Source organism: Setaria viridis, chromosome 2 (assembly GCF_005286985.2).
Source record: "Setaria viridis chromosome 2, Setaria_viridis_v4.0, whole genome shotgun sequence".
NCBI classification, from domain to species: Eukaryota; Viridiplantae; Streptophyta; class Magnoliopsida; order Poales; family Poaceae; genus Setaria; species Setaria viridis.
Genome location: NC_048264.2, coordinates 14,293,959 through 14,315,568, shown reverse-complemented (window position 1 = coordinate 14,315,568; position 21,610 = coordinate 14,293,959). Strand labels below are relative to the sequence as shown.

The following is a 21,610-nucleotide window of genomic DNA, read 5'->3' as shown; positions in this document are numbered from 1 at the left end:
GTGGAACTGCCTTTCTAGATCGGCCCATGTGATAATTGAGTTTGGTGGCAAAGTTGTGAACCACTGGAAGGCTGACCCAGACAAAGATGACGAGAACAACCGCACCCGCAGGGCGTCTTGCGTAGCTGCTTCCCCACATTGAATGATGAATCTATTCACATGTTCCACGGTAGAGGTGTCGTCCATCCCCGAAAATTTGGTAAAATTAGGAACTTTGTACCGATGAGGGAACGGCAACAAGTCATATGTAGATGGGTATGGTGTTCTATAGGTATAAGTTTGTACTTTCGGCTTCAAGCCGAATTCTTCTTGCATTACCTCTGCAATCTGTGCCGACCAATCTGGTTGTTGCTGGGGAACAGTTGGCTGCGGTATCGGCACGTGCTGATAAATCGGAGGCTGAATAAAAGGAGATTGATGAAAAGGTGGTATCTGAGTGTAAGCTGGTGGTGTAGTAAAGGACGGCTGCTTGTATGAACCACTTGTTTCATCATATAGCATGAGCTCTGACGTCTTGTTGACCTCCGGAGCGATAGGCTGGTATGGTGGTATGATCGGCCGAGTGGCCGTTTGGGAGGGTGTCTGGAACGGAGGATTTCCTTGACTGACCGATTGATTCAAACCGGTCGTGTTTAAAGGTGCCCCCCAGGGTAAGGGGATGACTGGAGGGAGTGGTGCAGAGGACGGTTGGATGGAGCCATATCCCAAAGGAGTTGATGACGTGGAAGTGTCGGATCCTCCGACAGAGGATTGGATCGGCTGTGAAGTCTGATAAGCCTGATTTGGTGGAATCGGCTGAAAATAAGTAGGTCCCCTGTACCCTTGAGGTATACCTCCGGCGAAGGAGTTGACAACAGCATTGTGCACCATGTTTGAGAGTACCGGGGATTGGTTGATGAAAGCGTGATGAAGGGATTGTTCAATCATATCGGACATTTTGCCCGAATCTTCGGAAATTGTGATTTGACGGGGAATAGAGAAAGGAGCCTTTTTAACAGTCTCCCCGCTCCTGGAACGACTGAAGGATTTCAAGCAAGTTTTTCGAACTTGCTCCAAATATTTATTCAGGTCTTCCTTTTGGTCGTCCTTTAGATCTGCTTCCGTCACTTCGATGACGTTATCTTCGGAGACTTCAGCAGCTTTCGACATGACAGCGGTTGTATTGGTCCCACCGGGCGTGCCAAAAGTGTGTTGGCGCTAGAAATCGGTCAACCGAAATCCCAGCGACCGACACACGACCCGGGAGAATCTGCTTAGCTCCTGTTCGGGTGAATGCCCTGGTGCGGTTCGCGCGGCGTGCCAGCCAATCTGACCTGTTGATTGGCAAGGAAGAACACGTGTCAAATTCAGAAACTACGATCGGCTAAGTTTCCGATCGAGGGAAGTTTATCGGCAAATCGGCCGATTTACTATGATAATGAAATCGGCTACAAGACAGCACGATCCCTGTAGCCTTGTAGACAGAAAAAATACTAAAGCAATCGGTACAAAGCTTATGAAAACAGCACTAGGAAAAGATCTAATCGGCAACAGATTTAACGACAGAAAATAATGAAAGCCGATACTACCGATTCCTAGCGGGATATCTGGTGATAAAAACTAGGAAAACAGGTAAAAACCTATGAATCTAGTTGATATCGATAACTGATGAATAAATCTAAACGAAACAACAGCGATGCGCCGGAAGTTAAGGCTTAGATATTACTCGATAAACGGAACTTACAGAATCGGCCGGAGATCAAGATGATGCAGCCCTGCCAACCCGCACGAACTCGTGAGAAGAAAAAGTGATGGCGAAGTCGCCTGCTCGAAAGTAAGTACGAAGAAGAAAGTAACTTGTTGTATTGATTGATTGTTGTGTTTACAGATTTACAAAGGGTAGCTATTTATAGCCCCGTACAAATAATCTTCTTAACCGACTAGAACTCTATCTCTAATTCAAACAGAAAACAAATATCTACAAGCACAATCCGTGCTAAACTAGTTACCCCACGCTTCGTGGGCTGACCTCTACCTTATCCTTCCATCTTTCCAAGCCCATACAGGCCCATCTTAGTCCATCTTCCTGATCGGCCGATTTCTTATCGGCAAAGGATTGCCGATTGGGAATCTGGCGCATTCACCCTGAAGCGAAGTAAAAGCTACCGACCAATTCCGCATTATAGCACCTTTTGACCGATTCCCAACCGTACTTCTTCGACTTCTTTCCTCCCTGGCGCCGATTCTACTGATGACGAAATCCGGCGTCAACAATGACTTGCTCTGTTTGGATGATAATTACTGCTGGAATGCTTAGGACCTTGTTACTCAATTCAACCATGACTACATTGTGTTTTGTTAAAGAGTAAAGGTGTGAGTGTTTTAAACTGGGAAAATGGTTTTTTGGAAATGAAGGAAAAACATGCTTAGATGAGATGGATGTGTGTTTCTTGTGTGAAATGCCAATAAGTTGGGCTCGTACCTTTGTGGTTGAGCAAGGTTGGGAGATATCCATCTTGCCATGGTTAAGGATCGAGTTGATGTGTCATCTTGCCTAACCGAATCCATCGTGCAACCACTCGACCGTTGTATGTGGCAACGGCTTAGCATAAATCCCACAAGCTAGTCTACTAGTCATCAAGAGAGCTGGTGAGCAGCGGGAGACCATGGAAAAAGGAGTAAGATCTTTGTGACTTAGGTCCTAGTTAAGACCTCGTTGGTAGGTCGTTAACCTCTTGGTTGCTTCTGTGTTGACTAGTGAGTCTTAGCTAAGGTGGGTAATGGCTTTGTTAGGATTTGCACCGACACTAAGGTATTCGTGCTGCCCTACTTGTGGGAAAAGTGCACAACCTCTGCAGAGTTAAAACCTATCCGGGTAGCCGTGTCCACGGCATTGGACGAGTTACGGCTTAGTCACATAACTAGTGATTAGAGATGGGTGATTTTTATGGCGTGTGTTGAATTTTGGAAGTGTCCGGTAGTTGTGCCGTGAGCTACTGCGGACGGGGAGTCCGGTAGCATTAAAACTCGGATCCTTTGTGTAGGATTACCCCCCTTAATGATTCAGATACTAAAAGAAATGCTTTGCGAAAACTCTTTTAAAAATGAACCCTTGCATGTGTTGAAAAAACGTAGCTTTATGGCAAATAAACCCTACCCTTGCTATATCCTGTTATTGACGCTAGATTTTGACACGTTTTCGATCAGCGTCAAGAGAGGAAAGGATTGGCCGATGCGGCGGATTAAAAGGTTACGATTGGGAATCGGCCGATTGGCGCTACAGTGTTTCGAGCGATTGGTAGACGGAGTTGGTGGAGGTCGGCCGATTGGAAGGCTGGAGCGTCTGGGCCAATATGGGCTTAAGGTGGGCCAGAAAATGAAGATAGAGAAAGATTGGCCCGTGGGAGTATGATAACCAACTCCGATACGAGTTGTGTTTGTAAATATTCATTTTCGTTTAAAATTAGAGATAGATCCTAGTCGGTTAGGAAATCAGTCGTAACAGGTTATAAATAGCCATCTTTAGAGATTGTAAAAACAACACATCAATCAATACAAACAATCTACTTTTTCATCGTACTTTACTTCCAAGTCGGCGACTTCGCCAATATATGTTTTTCTTTCACGAGTTCGTACGGGTTGGCAGGGCTGCATCGACACGATCTCTGGCTGATTCTGTAAGTTCCGTTTATCGAGTAATATCTAATCTTTAACTTTGGGCGCATCACTGTCGTTTCGTTTAGATTTATTTACAAGTTATCGATATTAACTAGAATTATAGGTTTATCTATTGCTTTAGTTTTATCATCAATTATCCAGCTTGAGATTTGAACTGTCGGCTTTATTACTGTTATTTTTATTTATCATCATACAGCTGATTAGATCTATTTCAAGTGTTGCTTCGTAGTGTTCTCTGGTCTGCTCTAGTAGATTCTTTACAATCGCTGCGTGATTGTCAGCTGTTCTATAGCCGGTCATCTTCATAGCAAATTGGCCGATTTGCTTATATGCTTTTTGAGATAGATCGGAACTTTAGCTGATCGAAACCCCTGGGATTTAATACATTTCTTTTCTTGTCAATGAACAGGTCAGATTGGCTGGCACGCTGCGCGAACCGCACCAGGGCGATCACCCGAACAGGAGCTAAGCAGATTCTCTCGGATCGTGTGTCTGATGCTGAAGGTCATCAGCCGATTTTTAGCGCCAACACACTTTTAGCATGCCCAGTGGGACCAACACAACATCCAACATGTCAAAAGCCGCCGAAATCTCCGAAGACAATGTCATCGAGGTTACGGAAGCAGATCTCAAGGACGATCATAAAGAAGAATTGGCAAGGCACCTAGAACAGCGCGCCCTTGGCGGCACGAGCCATGAAGCGGGCCGCTAGAACAGCTCCGCGAGCCCCATCTAATGAACCGCGCCACCCGTTGGGATTCCGACGGTGAATATTTCCACATCTCACAAACCTAGGCCTATGCCGTCCTATGCATGGGCCCCGGAGTGGGTGGACCCCAAAAAACATCCTCCTTGGACCCTCGGTGCTCCGGGGACCATAGAAAGCTGGAGTCAGAGTCACTCGACCATAAAGGTCCCAGCGAACGCCACGTACCACCACCCGGCGTCCATCATGAAAGGGCTGATGTTGGGGAAATGGCCACGGATCACGGGCCCAAGGGACACTAGGGGTCGGAGAACCCCTAGGCATTTAGGGGTCCCCCGAACTCGGAAGAGAGAGAGAGAGAGAGGAGGCCCTCAATCTCTCTCGAGGCTTACAACCATAGACGGTAGCCTCAGCCCGATGAGTTGTGCCACGCACCAGATGGGACTCCTCCATGGATTTCGAAAATCACCTCGGAACCGCGCCTCCCCATCTCGCCTACAGAGGTCGTCACAGGTGGGGGCCTCACCACTTGACCCACTAGCATGGTGGGGGTGGGTGCGCGTCAACCTTAGGGATGTGTCGGCTGTACCGGCCCCCAGTACGGAAAGTCTTCGTATGAGGCGGCCACGTCCGCCCTAGGTACAGAAGACCTTCGAACCACGGAGAAATAGGGTATAGACCAAGATACCCCTAAAAGGGATGCCACCGGTCGAGGGGATCGTTGATGAGGACATAACCTGCTCGGATACAACCACATTAGTAACTTTTGATTCACAGGTAAAACAATTCTTTACCATGATTGCATTTGATACATTTGATGAATTGATGTTGCACCATGATGTGTGTTCGTTGTCCATTTCAGAAATACATACGTGGATCAAAAATAGTGTTAAACACACATGGAAGGCATGGAGGACCAAAGAAGTAGATTGTGGGCCAAGTCCAAGTATTCCCAACATCCTCCATCAGGCCACCACGTCACTTTTGGGCTAAGGAAAGAAAGAGTTCCAATCCAACACGTTTTGGGGCTGGATTCGAACTGCAGCTCTGTGCCAACTTCCAACGGCTGCCACGACCTCATCCAGACTCCGTTTTAGGCGTTCAAGTACTCCTTGGAATGCTTATGAAGTCTATTTTCATATGGATCTGGACTCATATCCATATCTATTCTGAGTTGGCCGCAATCACCGAAATACTACCGAGGTTTTCTGTCCAGAGGTGATGCGTCACCTTATTTTGGCCCAATGGGCCATGTATCAAGTTTGGTCCATTAGGGACATGTCCTAGGGTTGGAGCACGACCCCAACGCCCCTTGGTCATCCTCCTAGGTATTAATAAGGATTAGAGCTACCACAAACAGATTGGGTTTTGTTTTGTTGAAAGTTTAGACATCGCTACTTCCTTGTAGACACGTGTGTCGACTAGACCATCCGTTCTACTCGATTCAGAACCCCAACTTTATGATTTCAGATTGGTTTTCATCTCCATATTTGCAATCGAGTTGTTTGTTCTACTTGTTCTTGCTTGTTCTTCGATTGCTTGCAGGACGAGTGCCCTAGTGGCCGGGTGACGCGCTCCACAAGATCGCGACAGCCATTGGAGTTAGTGTATCGGTTGCTAAGGCATAGCTTGGAAGGCTGTAGTCGGGCCGTGAACGTCGTCGCCATCGACCAATCGAGTTATCCCACGCCTCTTATCGAAAGATCGGGAATCAACCCTAGCGGGTTCATATCAATCGTACCGACGGTAGAAGGGTCTTCTACCCAAAAAGGCTCGGCCCATTGAGGCTATAAATAGATGAGTCCTGGGTTCACTCAAGACACAACATTCTAGTCACTCAGTCCCCTAGAAGCTTTTTGGACAAGTGCCTTGTTCTAGAGCCACCCTCTATTGTTTTGGCATTTTGTAACCAACAACAACATCCAAACATGTACTCCCTCCGTCCGAAATTGTAAGTCGTTTTAGCTTTTCTAGGTGCATAGATGTTTGTTGCACCTAAATATAGTCAAAAGTCAAACATATATAAACCTATAAAAAGTCAAAACGATCTCCAATCTGAAACAGTGGGAGTATAAGGCCCCATTTGGCATGGCTTCTCCACCGGCTTCTGAAGGAGCTATACCAAACGCGAGTTCTGAGAATAGCTTCGCTGATGAAGCCCGTTGAAACCCGTTGACTGAGACCATCATAGGGAGAGGAAGTCCAAAAAATTGGTTCCCTATGGCTTCTCCCCATCAGATGCCATCCTTGTCCCCAGGAGGGCCCCCAGGTGGAGCAGGCAGCTGGCGGGGGTAGAAAGGAGGAGGTGGAGCCCGAAGGTGATGACGGCATGGGCGTGGCTGGTCAACGTGGGGCGGATGGCGATGACGACGTGGATGAGGCTTGAGCGGCGCTGGGAGCAGAGGCGCGGGCCTGCGGTGCGCGCTGGGATGCAGGCTCGAGGCTATCGGTGGTGGGTGCTAAGGCATACTAGCAACGACCATGGCGCCAAGCCGCGACCCTTGGTGGCGTATAGGTGGCGGCGCTAGACGGAGGCGCTGGATGGCGGGGATGGGATAAGGAGGAAAAAACAAACACCCGGGTAAAAAGAGGAAGAAAGAGAAAATGAAAGAAGGAAAGGAAATAGAAAGAAAAGAGGGGAAAAGAAAAAAAAAGATAAGGGTGGTTTGGACATTTCATCTTTTTATCCATTTTAGGGTCCATTTGGTTTGCCCTTGCTTATCTTTAGGGACTAAACTCCCATTTAGTCAGGGACTAAAGTTTATGTAACATCCGTAAAATTTACAAACTTAAATCATCCGCTAAAAATTCATCTTCAAAATCTTTTGACCGTTGAGCTCCCGAAAATCCTTTCCTTCCCAGCGACTTCACCGTCCCGGCACCCAACGCCGGTAACCACCTTTACTTCCTCCGCAAATTTCACCGTGTGCCCATCAAAATCCGTCACGCGTGCCCGACCGTTTCCACATTTTTCGCCGACTCTCCCTCTCTTTTCTTTTTTCTTTTTCCCCTTCTCCTTTTTCCCTTCTCTTTTTCTTCCGTCTCTTTCTTCCTTCTCTTTCTTCCTTCTTCCTTCTTTCTTCTTCTTTCTTCGTCCGCCTCCTTTCCTCCTGGCACCTGGCACCTGGCCCACCCGCGCCACTGCCACACGCCACCCCGACCCCGCGCCCGCTCGCCCAGGCCGCCCCTACCGCTCGCCCTAGCCCCACACACCGCACGCCCCGCACGCCGCCCGACCGACACCTTGCCGCGCGCTGGTCGCCGCCCCTGCCGCACGCCACGCCGCCCTCCCCTAGCACGCCTCCCCACACCAGCCACTGTTGCTGTGCACCCCTTGTGCTCCTCGCCGCCCGAGCCCGGCCCCGCCACGCTGTCCACGTGGAGCTCCAGTCCACCATGCCATCGACCGGGAATCGCGGTCGCCATTAACGCCTCCGGCCGTCACCCGCCCCCTCCCACCGGCTATAAAAGGGCCAAGGCCCGGCCGTCCCTCCCCACCACCTCACCCTCACCTCCCAGCTCGCCACCCCCTGCTTCACCGCCCCTGCGTGTCGCCGCAAGGCCGACCACCACCGCCTCCCTGTCCACCACCGGCGCCCCCTCTCCCGTCACCATCCGCCTAAGGTGAGGGCCAAAATGGGTCCCCCACATCTTCCTCCGCCTTCCCCGCCGCCCGGCCTTGCCGCAGGCGAGCTTGGCCGGCTGGCCCGCCACCGGATTTGCCCCCCACCTCCCTGTGCTCATGCGCCGGAAGAAGAAGGGGAAAAATTCCCCCCAATTTCAATCTAACCCCCTCCTTTTCCCTATTCATAAACCAGCCCTCCCACCTCTCAGAGTTCTCTCACGAATATCCCTTCCACCTTCCAGAAATATTCGCGAATAGGTCCGTGGTTCTCGCAGTTTAGTCCTAAACCTTATTTTAAGCCCCTAATACACGGTTATCTCGTCATTTCATGCGCGAAACTACCTCCGATTAATCCCAAATTCGACCATGGCATCCTCCAATATACTTCCACCGAGTCATCTCTAAATTTCATGAAAATACTCATTCCTTCTATTTTCCGTTCGCGTTCTCTGTTCGAGCTCGACGGGTAAAGCTTTAATTTTCTTTTATTTATTATGTGCCCGATTGTGTGTGCCGTAGATCGCGGAGTACCCGAGGAGGAGCACAAGGAGGAGTTTGACCGTGAACCCAAGCTCGAAGACCGGCACCTTGACCAGGAACTCCCGGAAGGCTTTGAGGACGGCAAGTCCAATCTCACCCTTTGATGCATATTTATCCTAATTTTTCAAACACAACCTATTGACCTGTTTTATAAATCGTATATTGTTTTACCACTGAAACATGGTTGGATTGCCACCCCTTGATTGTTATGATTATTCCTTGATTGTCCTATATTTATCTCTAAATATGACTTGCTTTGTTTGGATGATAATTACTGCTCAATCATGACTATAATGTGTTTTGTTAAAGAAGAAATGTGTGAGTGTTTTTGAAAGGGAAAATGGGTTTCTGGAAATAAAGGAAAGAAATGCCTAGATGAGATGGATGGATGTTTCTTGTGTGAAATGCTAATAAGTTGGGCTCGTACCTTTGTGGTTGAGCAAGGTTGGAGATATCCATCTTGTCACAAATTAAGGACCGAGTTGATGTTTCATCTTGCCTAACCAACCATCGTACAACCACTCGACTGTTGTATGCGGCAACGGCTTAGCATAAATCCCACTAGCTAGTCTGTTAGCCATCAGGAGAGCTAGTGAGCAACGGAAGACCATAGAGAAGGAGTAAGAACTGTGTGAACTTAGATCCCGGTTAAGACCTCATTGGTAGGTCCTTAACCCTTTGGTTGCTTCCGTGTTGTCTATTGAGTCTTAGCTAAGGTGGGTAATGGCTTTGATAGGATCTGCACCGGCACTAAGGTGATCGTGCTACGGTACCCTAATTGTCGGAAAAGTGTACAACCTCTGCAAAGTTAAAACCTATTCGGGTAGCCGTGTCCACAGCATTGGACGAGTTACGGCTTGGTCACATAACTAGTACTTGGACATGGATGATTTTCAGGGCGTGTGTTGGACTTCGGAAGTGTCCGGCAGTTGTACTGTGAGCTATTGCGGACGCGGAGTCCGGTAGCATTAAAACTTGGATCCTTTGTGTAGGGTCAACCCCACTAATGATTCGGTTACTAAAAGAAATGCTTTGTGTAAACTCTTTTGAAAATGAACCCTTGCATGTGTTAAAATCTAGCTTTACTACAAATAAACCTTAGCCTTATCCTTATTATATCCTGTGCATATTCTTGCTTGTATCCTCCTCCGTGGTTGGGGTTGGACTTGTTGAGTACTTTTGTACTCACCCTTGTTTTGTTGCTCAGAGGAAGACCCGGACTTCGTCGCCGAGGATTTCGAGTAAGAGGTCGCTTCCACACCCAACGCTGCCTGTGGTGTTGGCCTTTGCAGAATGCTTCCGCTATCGCTTAGTTCCGATTGCAGCCTGGGGTCCGACTGGATTGCAACTTGGATCTGTATCGTTGTTGGTTTGTTTCTCCTTTGGGTGTGCCTTGTTTGCCCACTCCTTCGGGAGTTGTACGGTTTTTGAACCATCTGTTGAATAAATGTGTTATCAGCCTCCTGGGACTGATATTTGTATCACATTTAGTCTCTACTTATGTGGGGACGCTTCAGTTTAGTGCCACCCTGTTTGGTTCTAGGGACTAAAGGGCATTAAATGAGATGAATAATGACCAACTTGCCCCTAATCATGGCTGCCCTACCCTTTTCCTTCTCCCACTCCTCCATTGCTAAGCCCCAAATCCATGGCCGCACTCCTCCTCCTATCGCGTGTCGCCGCCACTATGGTAGCCACGCCGTGTTGAACCTCCTACTCCCTCACCACGCTCCCCCGCCGCCACCAGGATCCGCGCCGCCCACACCCGCCATGAACAGATCCCGTAGCGTGCGGCCCCGGCCGCCGCCCAAGAGCGGCCTCCTGACGTCGTCATCCTCCTCTTGCCGCGCGGCCACCACGGGCTCCGTCCCGCCGCCGCTGCCTCTGCGGCAAAGGAAGCGGTGCAGGCTGCCGCGGCGCCTGGTGCTGACGGTTGTGAGGGCGAGGGAGGCAGGACGTAGGGGGTGGCGTCTGACGCAGTGAGGAGGGAGGACGGGCTCGCCGCCTGCCGGTGCATGCCGGTGGGGAGGAGGGCGGGACCCCGACCATGTGTGCCTAGCGCGAACGAAGGGGAGGGGCCGTGGGCGCACAACGCGAGGATGATGGCGGGGCACGGCCACCGGCGCCCGGCGCGGAGGAAGGGGCGCGACCACCAAAGTACGCGGAGTAGGAGAGGAGAGGCGCGGGCGTCGAAGCACGAGGAGCTGCAATTGATTTAGCCGACGGCGGGGCGGTGGCCGGCGGGCGGGAGCGGCTGGCGGGCTGGGAGCGGGCGGGTGGGGTGCGAGGGGGACCTGGTCACGGACAGAGCATTAATGAGGGGTACTGGATTTACAAGGTACCTTTTAGTCCCCTAAGCAACCCCATGGGACTAAAGGGCTAAACTTTAGAGCCATAAGAGGGACTAGCAGGAGCAAACCAAACAGGGTCTTAAACAATAAGGAGAAACCACGTTTTTCCAACCTGACAAGTCGAAGAAAAGCCACGGCCAGACCAATTTCAGCCCAACCTGCCAAGCCCTAAGTCACGGCCCCACGCTCCACATCGGACGGTCACAAAATCCAACTGACCGAGAAATAATTTCTAAGGTGTCACGAGCAATTTTTTTAAAAGAAAAAAAATAGCCATACGTTTGCCATCCAGGCGTTTATCCCTTCTCCCCTCTTGGCGGCGACGACTAGGCGAGCCGCGCCTTCCGTCAGTGGTCGACTGCGGACTGCCTCTCTTCTCTCCTCCGACGATTCGTGCTCGTCCAACCCTGGTGGGTGGTGGTAGACGGCCGGCGACGAGGTGGGTCCTCCTCCTGCTCCTGATTCCTCTCTCGGATTGAGGCATGGGTGATGGCTGGGTTAGGGTTTCCGGTTCTGGGTCGTCGGGGGAGGGCTCCATGGCCGGCGGGCTTAGAGGAGCGTCTGGCGGCGGCAGTAGGCATGGCAGCGGTGGCGGATCGAGGGTGGCGTGGTGAGGCGGCCTGGGCGCCGCGGGCGGCGGACGACAACCGGCGGGAAGGGCCGACGGATTCCTCAGTTAGCAAATGGCGGGGTGGAGGGCGGCTTGTGGCTGGCGCGGCCGGCGGCGCCATTGCCCGCGGTGGCAGGGGCAGCCCGGCGCATTAAACCTCGACTGTGCATGCCCTCGCCCCAAATGTTGCATGTGGAGGCATTACTAAATCCTTCACCTTTTGTCATGTGCTGATTTATTTTAGCAACAGGGAAATAGGAATTGACTGATTTATTGTGTACATGATCTATTTTAGTGCAAGTTTTGTCGTGCATGTTCGCCCCACCTAAAATTTAGAGCGTGCTCCGCCACTGATCTGACCCAATACAAGGATTCACATATATTTTGCCTACTATTTCGTTTTTTAAAAAAATTAATCGGGGTGTACATGTGTACACCCATGTCCTAGGTCTGTCCCGACTACTATACTAACTTATCCATCTTTCTGTAGTATGATTAGGTTCTTTTATAGCACGCTAAGAGCTCCGGACTTGCAGCCCTGGTGTTTTTTTTTTATGTTTTTCGCATTTTGCATAGTAGGATTTTGTTTAGCAGACTCAAATTTCTCACCTTTTGGTTGCTTCAATGCAAGGATGTGCTGTACTGGCAATATATCCTTTTGGTTTTGTGGTATTATGTACACATTTTGATTTTTCTTTGCTAGAAAGTGGTACTTAATTTACCTTCTTACCAGATTAATGATTTAAATCGTAGTTGTGGATTAAAAATGCTAGTTATGTAAAACAAAAGTTGAAAATGACTGAATGAATTGCCATGTCTGATGAAAGATGCATGATAACAAAGCATATTGCTTCATTTTGTTGGTATCACGCATATCCAGAGAAGTCATATAGTCATGGAAAATAAAGATTTTGGTCATGTGCAATTCAATAACCATGATAACTTAGATTCTTGAGTTACCATAGTGTTGAGATATCCATTAAATGAATAAGAGGAAATGACCAAATCATGTCATTAGATCGAATAATTCTAGTTTCTCCTGGCTCTATTTTCTTTTGATTTAGCCAGAATTGGTATAGATATAGTAACCATTTGTGTTAGTTAACACTTAACTGTGATGATGACCAAACTAACAAATATCTGCAGATATAACATTCAAATCTAGGGAGCTTTGCAAAACAGTATGCAAGTTTAGGAACATACTGCAATTTTTAACTAATATCAGTTTAAATGAACATTGTGCCATTGTGGTTGATCATGCTAACTATTGTTTAGATGAATAAATCTTTATCAGCAATTCAGCATTTCTTCATTTCTTTCTGTTGGCCTTACAATGATCATGTGCCTTCTATATAGCAGTTTTTACAATTTAAAGACTAGCTTTGGTTTGTGGAACGGGTGCTCCACCATTCAATCAATTGAGCTATTTATGTGTCCTTGTTCTCATTTTCTTTGAGCTGAAGATCTAATTTAACCAACATATGTTCCGTTTTAGGAGCTGTACATGGTTGTCTTGACGTCCGAAATAAATCAAGGTTCAAGCAAGATTTAGGAGTTATTCAAAAAATACAGGGTTTCCAGCCTTCCAGTTAAATGATCAAATGACCTGTAGAATGTCAGCAAGCAAGCAAAAGAAACGACAGATAAATTATACTAACTCAGAACAATGTAGGCCGGGGAAGAAAACAAAATTTGACTCATCCAATTGTCTTGTAAGTTTGAAGCCTCATATTGGTCTTAAATGGGACCAATATCTGAGGAGAGTTGTGCCAGAAAAGGAACAAGTTGGAATTTTGTGGTCAGACTTGGCTCCTTTCATAGAAAACCAGGAACATTGTTCCGGCCTTGCTGATGTTACATATGTTCCTCCAGAAACTTTTTCTCTCGAGAGCCTGAGAGGTGTGCTATCCTATGAGGTATGCCTATCTTTTCTTCTGAGTTTATCTACCATGATCTGTTGTTTAAGTTGATTCTATTTATCTTCTATGGTTGTCTTGACTTGGTAATATCACGATTTCGGTGGTGTTAGCACCCTATTCTGTGCTTCTTTTTTTTTAATATACACAAACAGAGTTTGTTCTTGATTGTAGGTATGGTCTACATGTCTGACAGAAACTGAGAGAAAGTTTCTCAAACAATTTCTTCCAAGTGAGACTGATGCAGAAGAAAATGTACATTTGTTGCTTACAGGAAAAAATCATCACTTTGGAAATCCTTTCCTCAGCTGGCAAGTTCCCTATGATTTGATTCCTAATGCCCCTTTTATTTTCATTTCTAGGGTTGTAGATGCATACATCTATTCCTTCTGTTCATTGTGATGTGGTTGTATTACTTTCTGAACGTTCCTGTTTTGAGCTACTTGTCTTGTTTCCAATCCAGTGTATGTGAAAAAGTATCAAGTAGGGTATCGAAATTGGTACATCTGCGTTATTTCCTCCCACAAGTCCTGCTTAACTAATGGCAACTAGATCTATCATTGTGCTTTTTGATAACTAATACATGTTTTGTGGGCTTAGGATTTGCTGTTTGGAGGGGTTTTCGAGAATTGGCGAGGGAAGGGTTGTGGTGGCTTGGAGCCGACACATGGAGGCTGGGGAGCTGGTTGAGGGTTTCCCTTCTAATTCGTGGTTTCCTCATTACTGATAGACAACCCCTTTATATAGAGGGAGTGGGAGGGGGATGATCCCTAAGCAACTAATAGATTGAATCCAATCATAACAATCTGGAACAATATACCTTCTAATCTAATCTTATGTAGCTTCATAGACAAGCAGTCTTTCCCCGGGGGGTGTGGGTCCATTGCTACAGTACCAGCACAATTATTGTTTGTAGTGTGCTTGAACAGCACAATCGTCAATCGGCCTCTCCAAACTGCCTGTAGGGCTTGCTCGCCCATAAACCTTAACGTACTTACACGGCTACACGTTGCATAACAACTTTTTTTAAAGTAGGACAATTAGCAATTTAAGAATATGCTCAGATCAAACATCAAAAGCCACTGATAGTTTTGATACAATCTTCTGCGGACAATGCATGTTGACCTAGACCACTAAGCTGAGTTAAGGGTTCCCATTATCCTATGTTGAGGTTAGTCCCGGTTAGATACATTAATGCACTCATGTTTATCTCTGTAAATAATGCTGAACTAGAATATACCATACCGGAATCCCTTCTTCAAATATACTATTGCCCTAAAATTGTCTGTTCAACTTTCCATCAGTTTTTCTACAGTCCTTTTTCACCTCTTGATATGTTTCTTTGACGTGGATCATTGATTGAATAATTGAACAGGTCATCTTCTCTTTGCTATGGTGATATTCATCCGGATGCCATACTTAACAAGGAGAAGCACATAAAAAAGGATGAGAAGGCATATCGTGTTAACTTGCTTAATTATCATTCCAAGTATGCCCAAACCTGAGCAAGTCCATTGTAAGTTTACTATTTAGGCAATCCCTTGATATTAATTGCAAACTGGATGTGCAGCATGGTTGACACCTTGAAGAAATGGAAGAAGAGATGGCTAAACTGCGGTGATATAGAGAATTTGTTCAGGTTGGGATTTGCTTCAATTATTTGTCTCTTGACTCTTGGGTGATGCAGTGATTTATTTAGGATCTGCTCTGGTTCCTTAGTATAGGGTTGAATTATCTACATAAATTGGTTTATTTCGTCAAAATTTTCACAGGCCTAATGCCATAATATGATGGTGCATATGGTGTCCCCAAGCTGGTTTTGACTGTAGTCTAAAGCTCTTGAATATTTCTGAATCCCTTGCCATACTACTACTGCTTGCTAGTCAACTAGAATGCGTACTGTTTCTCATGGTTGTTTGATGTGCCCTTGTTTGGTTAGTACACCATGGTACCACCTATAACTTGTATGCAAGATCAACGTAGCATGGTATTTGGTGCCATCCTTTTCTTTTTTTCTTGAACACGCAGGAGAGCTGCATATCATTTCATTAAGAAGGAGTCATCCTTTTCATTTGACTGTTCATGTCTTCAGGAGTTTCAGATGACTGATGTATTGAGTTGGAATATGCATGTGTTACACAAGCTTTCTAGATAAGTTAGTGCTGGTAGGCACATGGCAAGTGACCTCATTATTGAGTAGTGGATTTATAGAGTTTCAGTGCTGCATTGTCTCTTGCTTTAGCTTTCTGGCAATTCATATTGACAATTTCAACTGATGTGGCTATAAGAACTAAAGAACTTAATTTTCTCATGTAAATCTAATAATAAAGGTCCCTTAAACTTACTAGTTTTAGTTTTTTCGACTTGAAGGAGAATATCAAGTACAAACCCAGCATTCATTGTGGTGCAAACCAACATTGACCTATTCTATACTGCATTCTAAAGAGTTAACTCAATATAAGATTTCTATATAACTTACTAATTGATAAGCCACTGTTTGTTATGCTTTTGCAGGGATAACCCTGGTAATCAGAAGCAAGTAGCTATGCAGCAGAAAGCTACTAAGGGTGGAATGCCCATGAAGGTTGCACAAAGAGTTGATGTTTCAAAGTTTATGTCATACATCAAGGTAAAATTGCTATCTCATAAGAAGGGTGACAATGACTTTTGCTCAACTTTGGCCATTGGAGCTTTTTTAAGAAAAAGTAATGAGATCTCAGTTGTCTTTGTCTAGACATGTAGCTCTGTAATGTGCATTTCTTCCTGCAATTTAGTATGCCTGCGAAATAAGAAGTATATTGCTAAAATTAGGTCCTCTGTTTGTGTATTTGATTGAAGTCTTTTTGCCTTTTAGTTTTAAAAATGTGGTATCGCTGAACTGAAAAAGGAGGGAATTTTTATTTGGTCCATGCTTTTAGCTTTGTGCAGTACATGTATTCAGTTATGGGTGTCTCTGCTAAGTGGTTTTTGTCTTTTTGAGGTATTGTGGCATACTGTGGCTTTGGGGGCACACCTGGATGCCTAGACAACGCCCTAGGCGACAAGGTGTAACTAGGACCTTGTGGCATTCTGTGGTGCTGGGGGCATGCCTGGACACCTAGGCGACACCTCAGAAACCTTGCCTCTAACAGCTGATTGATGTGGGCGCTCCATTGTCTCACGTATAGAATATGTTATTTTCCGTATAATTTATTTGTTTTTCCATCCTGTAGCTTTATCTCTTAGCTGTCACCTCTTTCGTAATTGTTTTATGAAGAATAGTGTGAGGGGTGTGTTATTGTGCGGACTTGATGTAGAACAGAGTCAGAATTTCCTAAATTAGTCTGCATCATTGGATGTGACGCTAGTCTGAAAAATGATTGTCAACAATGACTACTGTTCATGGTGTTTTTTTTATGCCTGGCTATGATCAAAAGATATTATTATAAATTACAAAATATATAACTGAAGAACGTGTTTTTGAAGATGATCTAATTCGTTTTTAGGGCCTGTTTGTTTCCCTCCTAGATTATATAAGTTGGATTATAACCCAAGAAGGATAGTACAGTAAAAGGCCATCATGGGACCACAAGTAATCTGAAATAAGCTACCTAAGGCTAGCTTATTTCAGATTATTTGTGGTCCCAATGTGATATTTTACCATTGTACCCATAACCCATAATCCAGCTTATATGATCTAGATGGACTATAATCTTAAACAAACAGGACCTTAGAATGCTGAATAGCAACTATGGTGTATTTTACTGAATGCTGTGGTACCTTTGCTGTTGTAACTTTTTTCAGGTTAGTAGAACACAACTAAACCATATCAAGAGACTGAAGCAATCTGGGGATGGCATTCAGACCAAGCATGTTTCACGTGTAATTGGTGGCCTTGATAAATCCCATGTAAAACCATATGGAGCTTTATTAGAGGATGAACATAGGAGACTGCGTGAGCATTGGTAAGTAATGCTTTAATTTATTGTGTATACCTTATGTTGATCATTATTCTTATGAGGAAGTATTTACATAACAGGTTGAACATGTCGTGCAATGATCTACCTGCTGCTTTTGAGGTTCTTAAGGACAGGAAGGCACTGATGGAGAAATCAAGAAAGTTATTAGGCCTTGAGCTTGAAGAGAAGAATGTGTCTGTCTTGAGAAAGGTGCTGTGACTTGTCCTTCAGTTCTTATTCTTAAGTCTTAGTTTTGTGCCCGAGAGAGGTCCTATACTTGAATGTATAAAAAAAATACAGTGGATGATATCAGTCCATGCTTACTTCTGTTATGTATCTTGCCATTTTACAATGTATATCATTCACCAGTGCAGCAGAATTCCTATTCAATGTTAATGCTATAGATGAGAATACCATGACAGTAAAGATACTGAATTTGTAATAGAGGCATCTAGTATGAAAGAACTAGGTAGTATTTCATTATGAATGGTGAATTGCTCTGTAGTGCTATCTTATTTGTATAAGGTCATTGTCATTTCTTAAGAAACTATACGTTGTTGTAATCTTCTTAATGGAAATAAATTTTCATAACAAGCAATCTTAATTTATTTTTTAATACCGAATAGGTGATTATGGTTTATTTATGTTTGTTTATGATGAGAAGGCAGACCAGTTAACAGACATTACAAACGAGCTAGGACAACCTGGTGCTAGCGAAAATGATGGTAGCCCAATTTTGCAAAATGGCCAGGTAGAACACTCACCTCAAAGTATGTTTCAAGGTGGGGATGGTCAGAGCACCACTCTTCAAGATCAGGATGATGAGCAGACTAAGTATATGGAAACATGTATTTTTAATATTGACAGTCGGAATGTGGAAGATCATGATCTCATGGTAGTCAGGGGCACAGATATTACTAGTGAGAGTGAGCAAAACTCTGATGTGCAAGATCGTAATGGTGTCAGCTGTGTAGATGAAAGCACTTCCTGCTGTGCCAACAACCCTGACAAGCAGAATGAAGATCTCACGGATATCAAATTGCGTAAAGATGGCCTGGGTGTTAACAGTGAAGATATCCAAGAAATCAGCTGCAAAGGTACAACCATTAACAACAATAATAGCTCAGAGAGTCAAGGGATCAACTCCATCAATAATACAAGCACACATATTGACACTCTTGACTGCGAAAATTTGCAACTAGAAGATCTTGATGGAGTTTCTTACAAAGGTCCATCAGTTCATGCTCATGAGCAAGATCAGGACCTGGAAAGCATCAGCCATGATGTTTTGAACCACAACTGTGACCGTAGTGCAAATATTTCTTCAGAAGTGAGTCATCCAAAAATGAACACTGTAATTGTGGATCAAGAAGAGACTGAGAATGTAATGATGATACCATTAAACAGTTGTTCACTAATACCTAAGTCCTCTGGAGAACAAATGCATGTGGAAGGTTTTCTGGATCTAAATGACCAAGTAACAAAAGGTGAAAAAAACAGATGGCGGTTGGCAGGTCCTCTTCAGTCCCATTATCATCCTCCAGAGAATATAACGTTTAATGGCTCAGGTAACTTACAGATTACACAACCTTATCTCTCTTCAGGGCAACGGAGTTCTTCAGTTTACTTGGATAATGGCGTTTTAAGTCAGCAGCAGGATCAACTCACCACGTCTGCGTTCATAATGGACAATCCATCATCAGTTATTGAGCCCTTCTCAAATCTGCAGAGCAATGGTCAGCTCCAGATGGTGAAGGACATTGGAGCAGTCTCCTACCCACTTCAGCATGCAAATAGCATTGAACAGTCAACTGGTTTGCATTCATTGGCAAATAATCGTTTGGTTCAATCTGCTCCATTCCCCAGGTCGTTGCAGGAGCAGCAGTTAACTGATCAGAGTGATAATTGTCTCTATGGACAACTTCACAAGGATATCTATGCTGATGTGAGTTTTCCAACTAAAGTAAACCCTCCTATATCTGGACAGCATTCTTATGCTGCTTTTGCTTCGATGGATCATAGGTATAACTGGTTCGCTGATGGTTGTCAGTCGCATAACAATAATCTGTCGGGGTTGGAGTCTGGTAACTGCTTAACCGAGGCCTTGCCAAGTGGAAGCAACACCCATGGAACTCTGTTCAGCGCCATATCTCAGTACAAGCAGCCATCATTACACGTGGGACATGGTGGGTCAAGCCCCAGCCAGCTCCTTGAACCAAGGAATCAAGTTTGTCCGCCTCAAAATTTTCTGCCTAGGAGTCAAGACACAAACCTTCCATTTTCAGACATGTATGGCTACACCCAGAATGTGGCCAGTGGCACGAGCAGTCAGGTAGCACCTGTAGGCTCTCTGGATGGGTCGCATTGGACAAACTTCATACAACAGAGTCCTGGAATGCTGCCTGACATCACAAACAGGCCGTTTCGAGGGCCCTGGACCAGATAACTCTGTAGGTGCTGCCTGAGTTGGTTAATAAGGAGATTGGGGGCAGGCTGGAACAGAATGTTTTCCAGCATTATTGATGACTGACATGGTAGTGGTTTTGAGCTGCTTGAATGGTGGTTTCTGAACGTAATTTTGTGCCATTCCTGCCCGAATATGGGCGCTGGGAATCTGGAGAGTCAGGAGCTGATGATTCCCATTTTTGCGGTTGTCCAGCTATTTTTCTTCTTTTTTTATTTGCTTTGATAATAAGCTGTGCCCCAATCTCCATGTGTAGGCTGCCTCTGTAGTGCCCCTCAGCAAACTAAAACCTGATGCGGGGTTGTGTTGTTCTTAGCGATGGTTCTCGGCGCACGGGCCATGTGGTTACAGTGTTTTCTAACATTGCGTTTCATGTCACCCCTTTGTACATCTTTACTGGCACGTCGCCGCCTGCTTGTTGGTTAATCTGAGCGCTAAGGCAGGCGAGGCATTGGGTTGGCAATTTTGAGCCTTGCCTAACTTGTGTACCACCTTTAAAAAGTTTGTATTTTTCTCTCAATTTGCTTTGCTTGGCATGCCAGTCATGCCACACCGTTCCAGACGTCCAGTCGTGGAGATTTTAGGTATCATGAGGTAGCCAGCTCCAAATATACAGGTTTCGTTTTGATTGCGAGGTACTAGTGCGATTTCTTCTGATACAGAATTTTAAATCGCCTGCAACACTTGGGTGGTGGTGCATACAATGCCTTGGATCGAGCAGGGCTCACGTGAAGCAGACTCGGGTCACTCCGTCCGATTCAAGACATGGCGGTTCCCTCGGCTCGTCGATCACCGCAGGGATAAGGGTTCTTTATACGCTTTTCTAGAACTGATAAGGCAGCAACCTGGAGAATCCTAGGTGTTTGGTAATTCTGATTATTTTGTGTTGATTGTCTGTCCTGACTAGTAAATTGACCTGAATGTTTCTAGAGCTGATAATAGCTCATTTTTGTTGTGAATCTGAGAAGATAATAATTCTAATGTCTTTGGAGTTTGTTAAATAGAAATTGCATTACAATAATATGAAATTCATATGATAGATCGATCTAATATGGAAACATCCGTCATGGGTACAATAACGAATCACGAAACCATAGCGACAACAATAGCATCACAAAATGCACCCATATATGTCATCTTCTAAAGCAGCAGCACCACCATCTATGCTAGGTTGGGTTGGATTAGCATCATCTTCCTCAAAATACTGTTCAAAATGCACGTCATGTATGGTACTATCTCTTATGAAATTTTTGAAGGTCCATAGAAGCAACTATAATTTTGGACTGCTTGTTAACTGGATAACTGGGCAAATTCAAGAGAATGCGCCACTTCATCTTTAGAACTCTAAATGATCGCTCAATCACATTTCTAAGGGATGAATGTGCATGATTAAACACTTCTTTCAATCCCACCGAATGCTGCTTATGCTGCCATTCAGAAACATGATACCTCTGTCCCTTGTAGGGTGCAAGAATTTTTTTTCTATTAGGATATCTAGAATCAATGGGCCTGTTCGCTTCAGCTTATTCAGCCGGCTTATCAGCCACCAAACAGTGTTTTTCTCTCACAACAAATCAGCCGTTTCGGCTTTTCAACCGGCTTATAAGCTGAAGCAAACAGGCCCAATAAGATAGTACTTGCCTGCATGTTATATTTATATGTTATATCACAATGAGCAAATATTCCTTGAAAAATAAATTGCACATAACTTGTTCTTACCATCGGGAGGATGTGGAAATTGTTCCTTGTATGTGAAAAGCGTGTCCAATAATACACGAGTGTCATGGACAGAACCAGGCCAAC

The 21,610-nt window shown here is 45.3% G+C and overlaps 1 protein-coding gene across 2 annotated transcripts; it reads left to right on the top strand.

Moving 5' to 3' along the window:
- The first annotated feature begins 11,137 nt into the window (after positions 1-11,137).
- LOC117842412 (uncharacterized) lies at positions 11,138-20,270 on the top strand. Of its 2 annotated transcripts, XM_034722866.2 has the most exons (10): positions 11,138-11,318; positions 12,985-13,405; positions 13,580-13,716; positions 14,781-14,894; positions 14,976-15,044; positions 15,920-16,034; positions 17,189-17,349; positions 17,424-17,553; positions 18,008-19,288; positions 19,366-19,506. In XM_034722866.2, the coding sequence occupies exons 2-10, from the start codon at positions 13,091-13,093 to the stop codon at positions 19,369-19,371; spliced, it is 2,328 nt and encodes a 775-aa protein (XP_034578757.1). In that variant the 5' UTR covers positions 11,138-11,318; positions 12,985-13,090; the 3' UTR covers positions 19,372-19,506. The 2 variants fall into 2 exon arrangements, with proteins under 2 accessions (XP_034578757.1, XP_034578755.1); XM_034722864.2 differs by having other exon boundaries at positions 18,008-20,270.
- The last annotated feature ends 1,340 nt before the right edge of the window (positions 20,271-21,610 follow it).

Coding starts and splice junctions, on each gene's coding strand:
- LOC117842412 (XM_034722864.2), top strand. CDS start 13,091: ATGACCTGTAGAATGTCAGCAAGCAAGCAAAAGAAACGACAGATAAAT. Junction 13,717..14,780: donor GGAAATCCTTTCCTCAGCTG/GCAAGTTCCCTA, acceptor ATAATTGAACAG/GTCATCTTCTCTTTGCTATG. Junction 15,045..15,919: donor GATATAGAGAATTTGTTCAG/GTTGGGATTTGC, acceptor ATGCTTTTGCAG/GGATAACCCTGGTAATCAGA.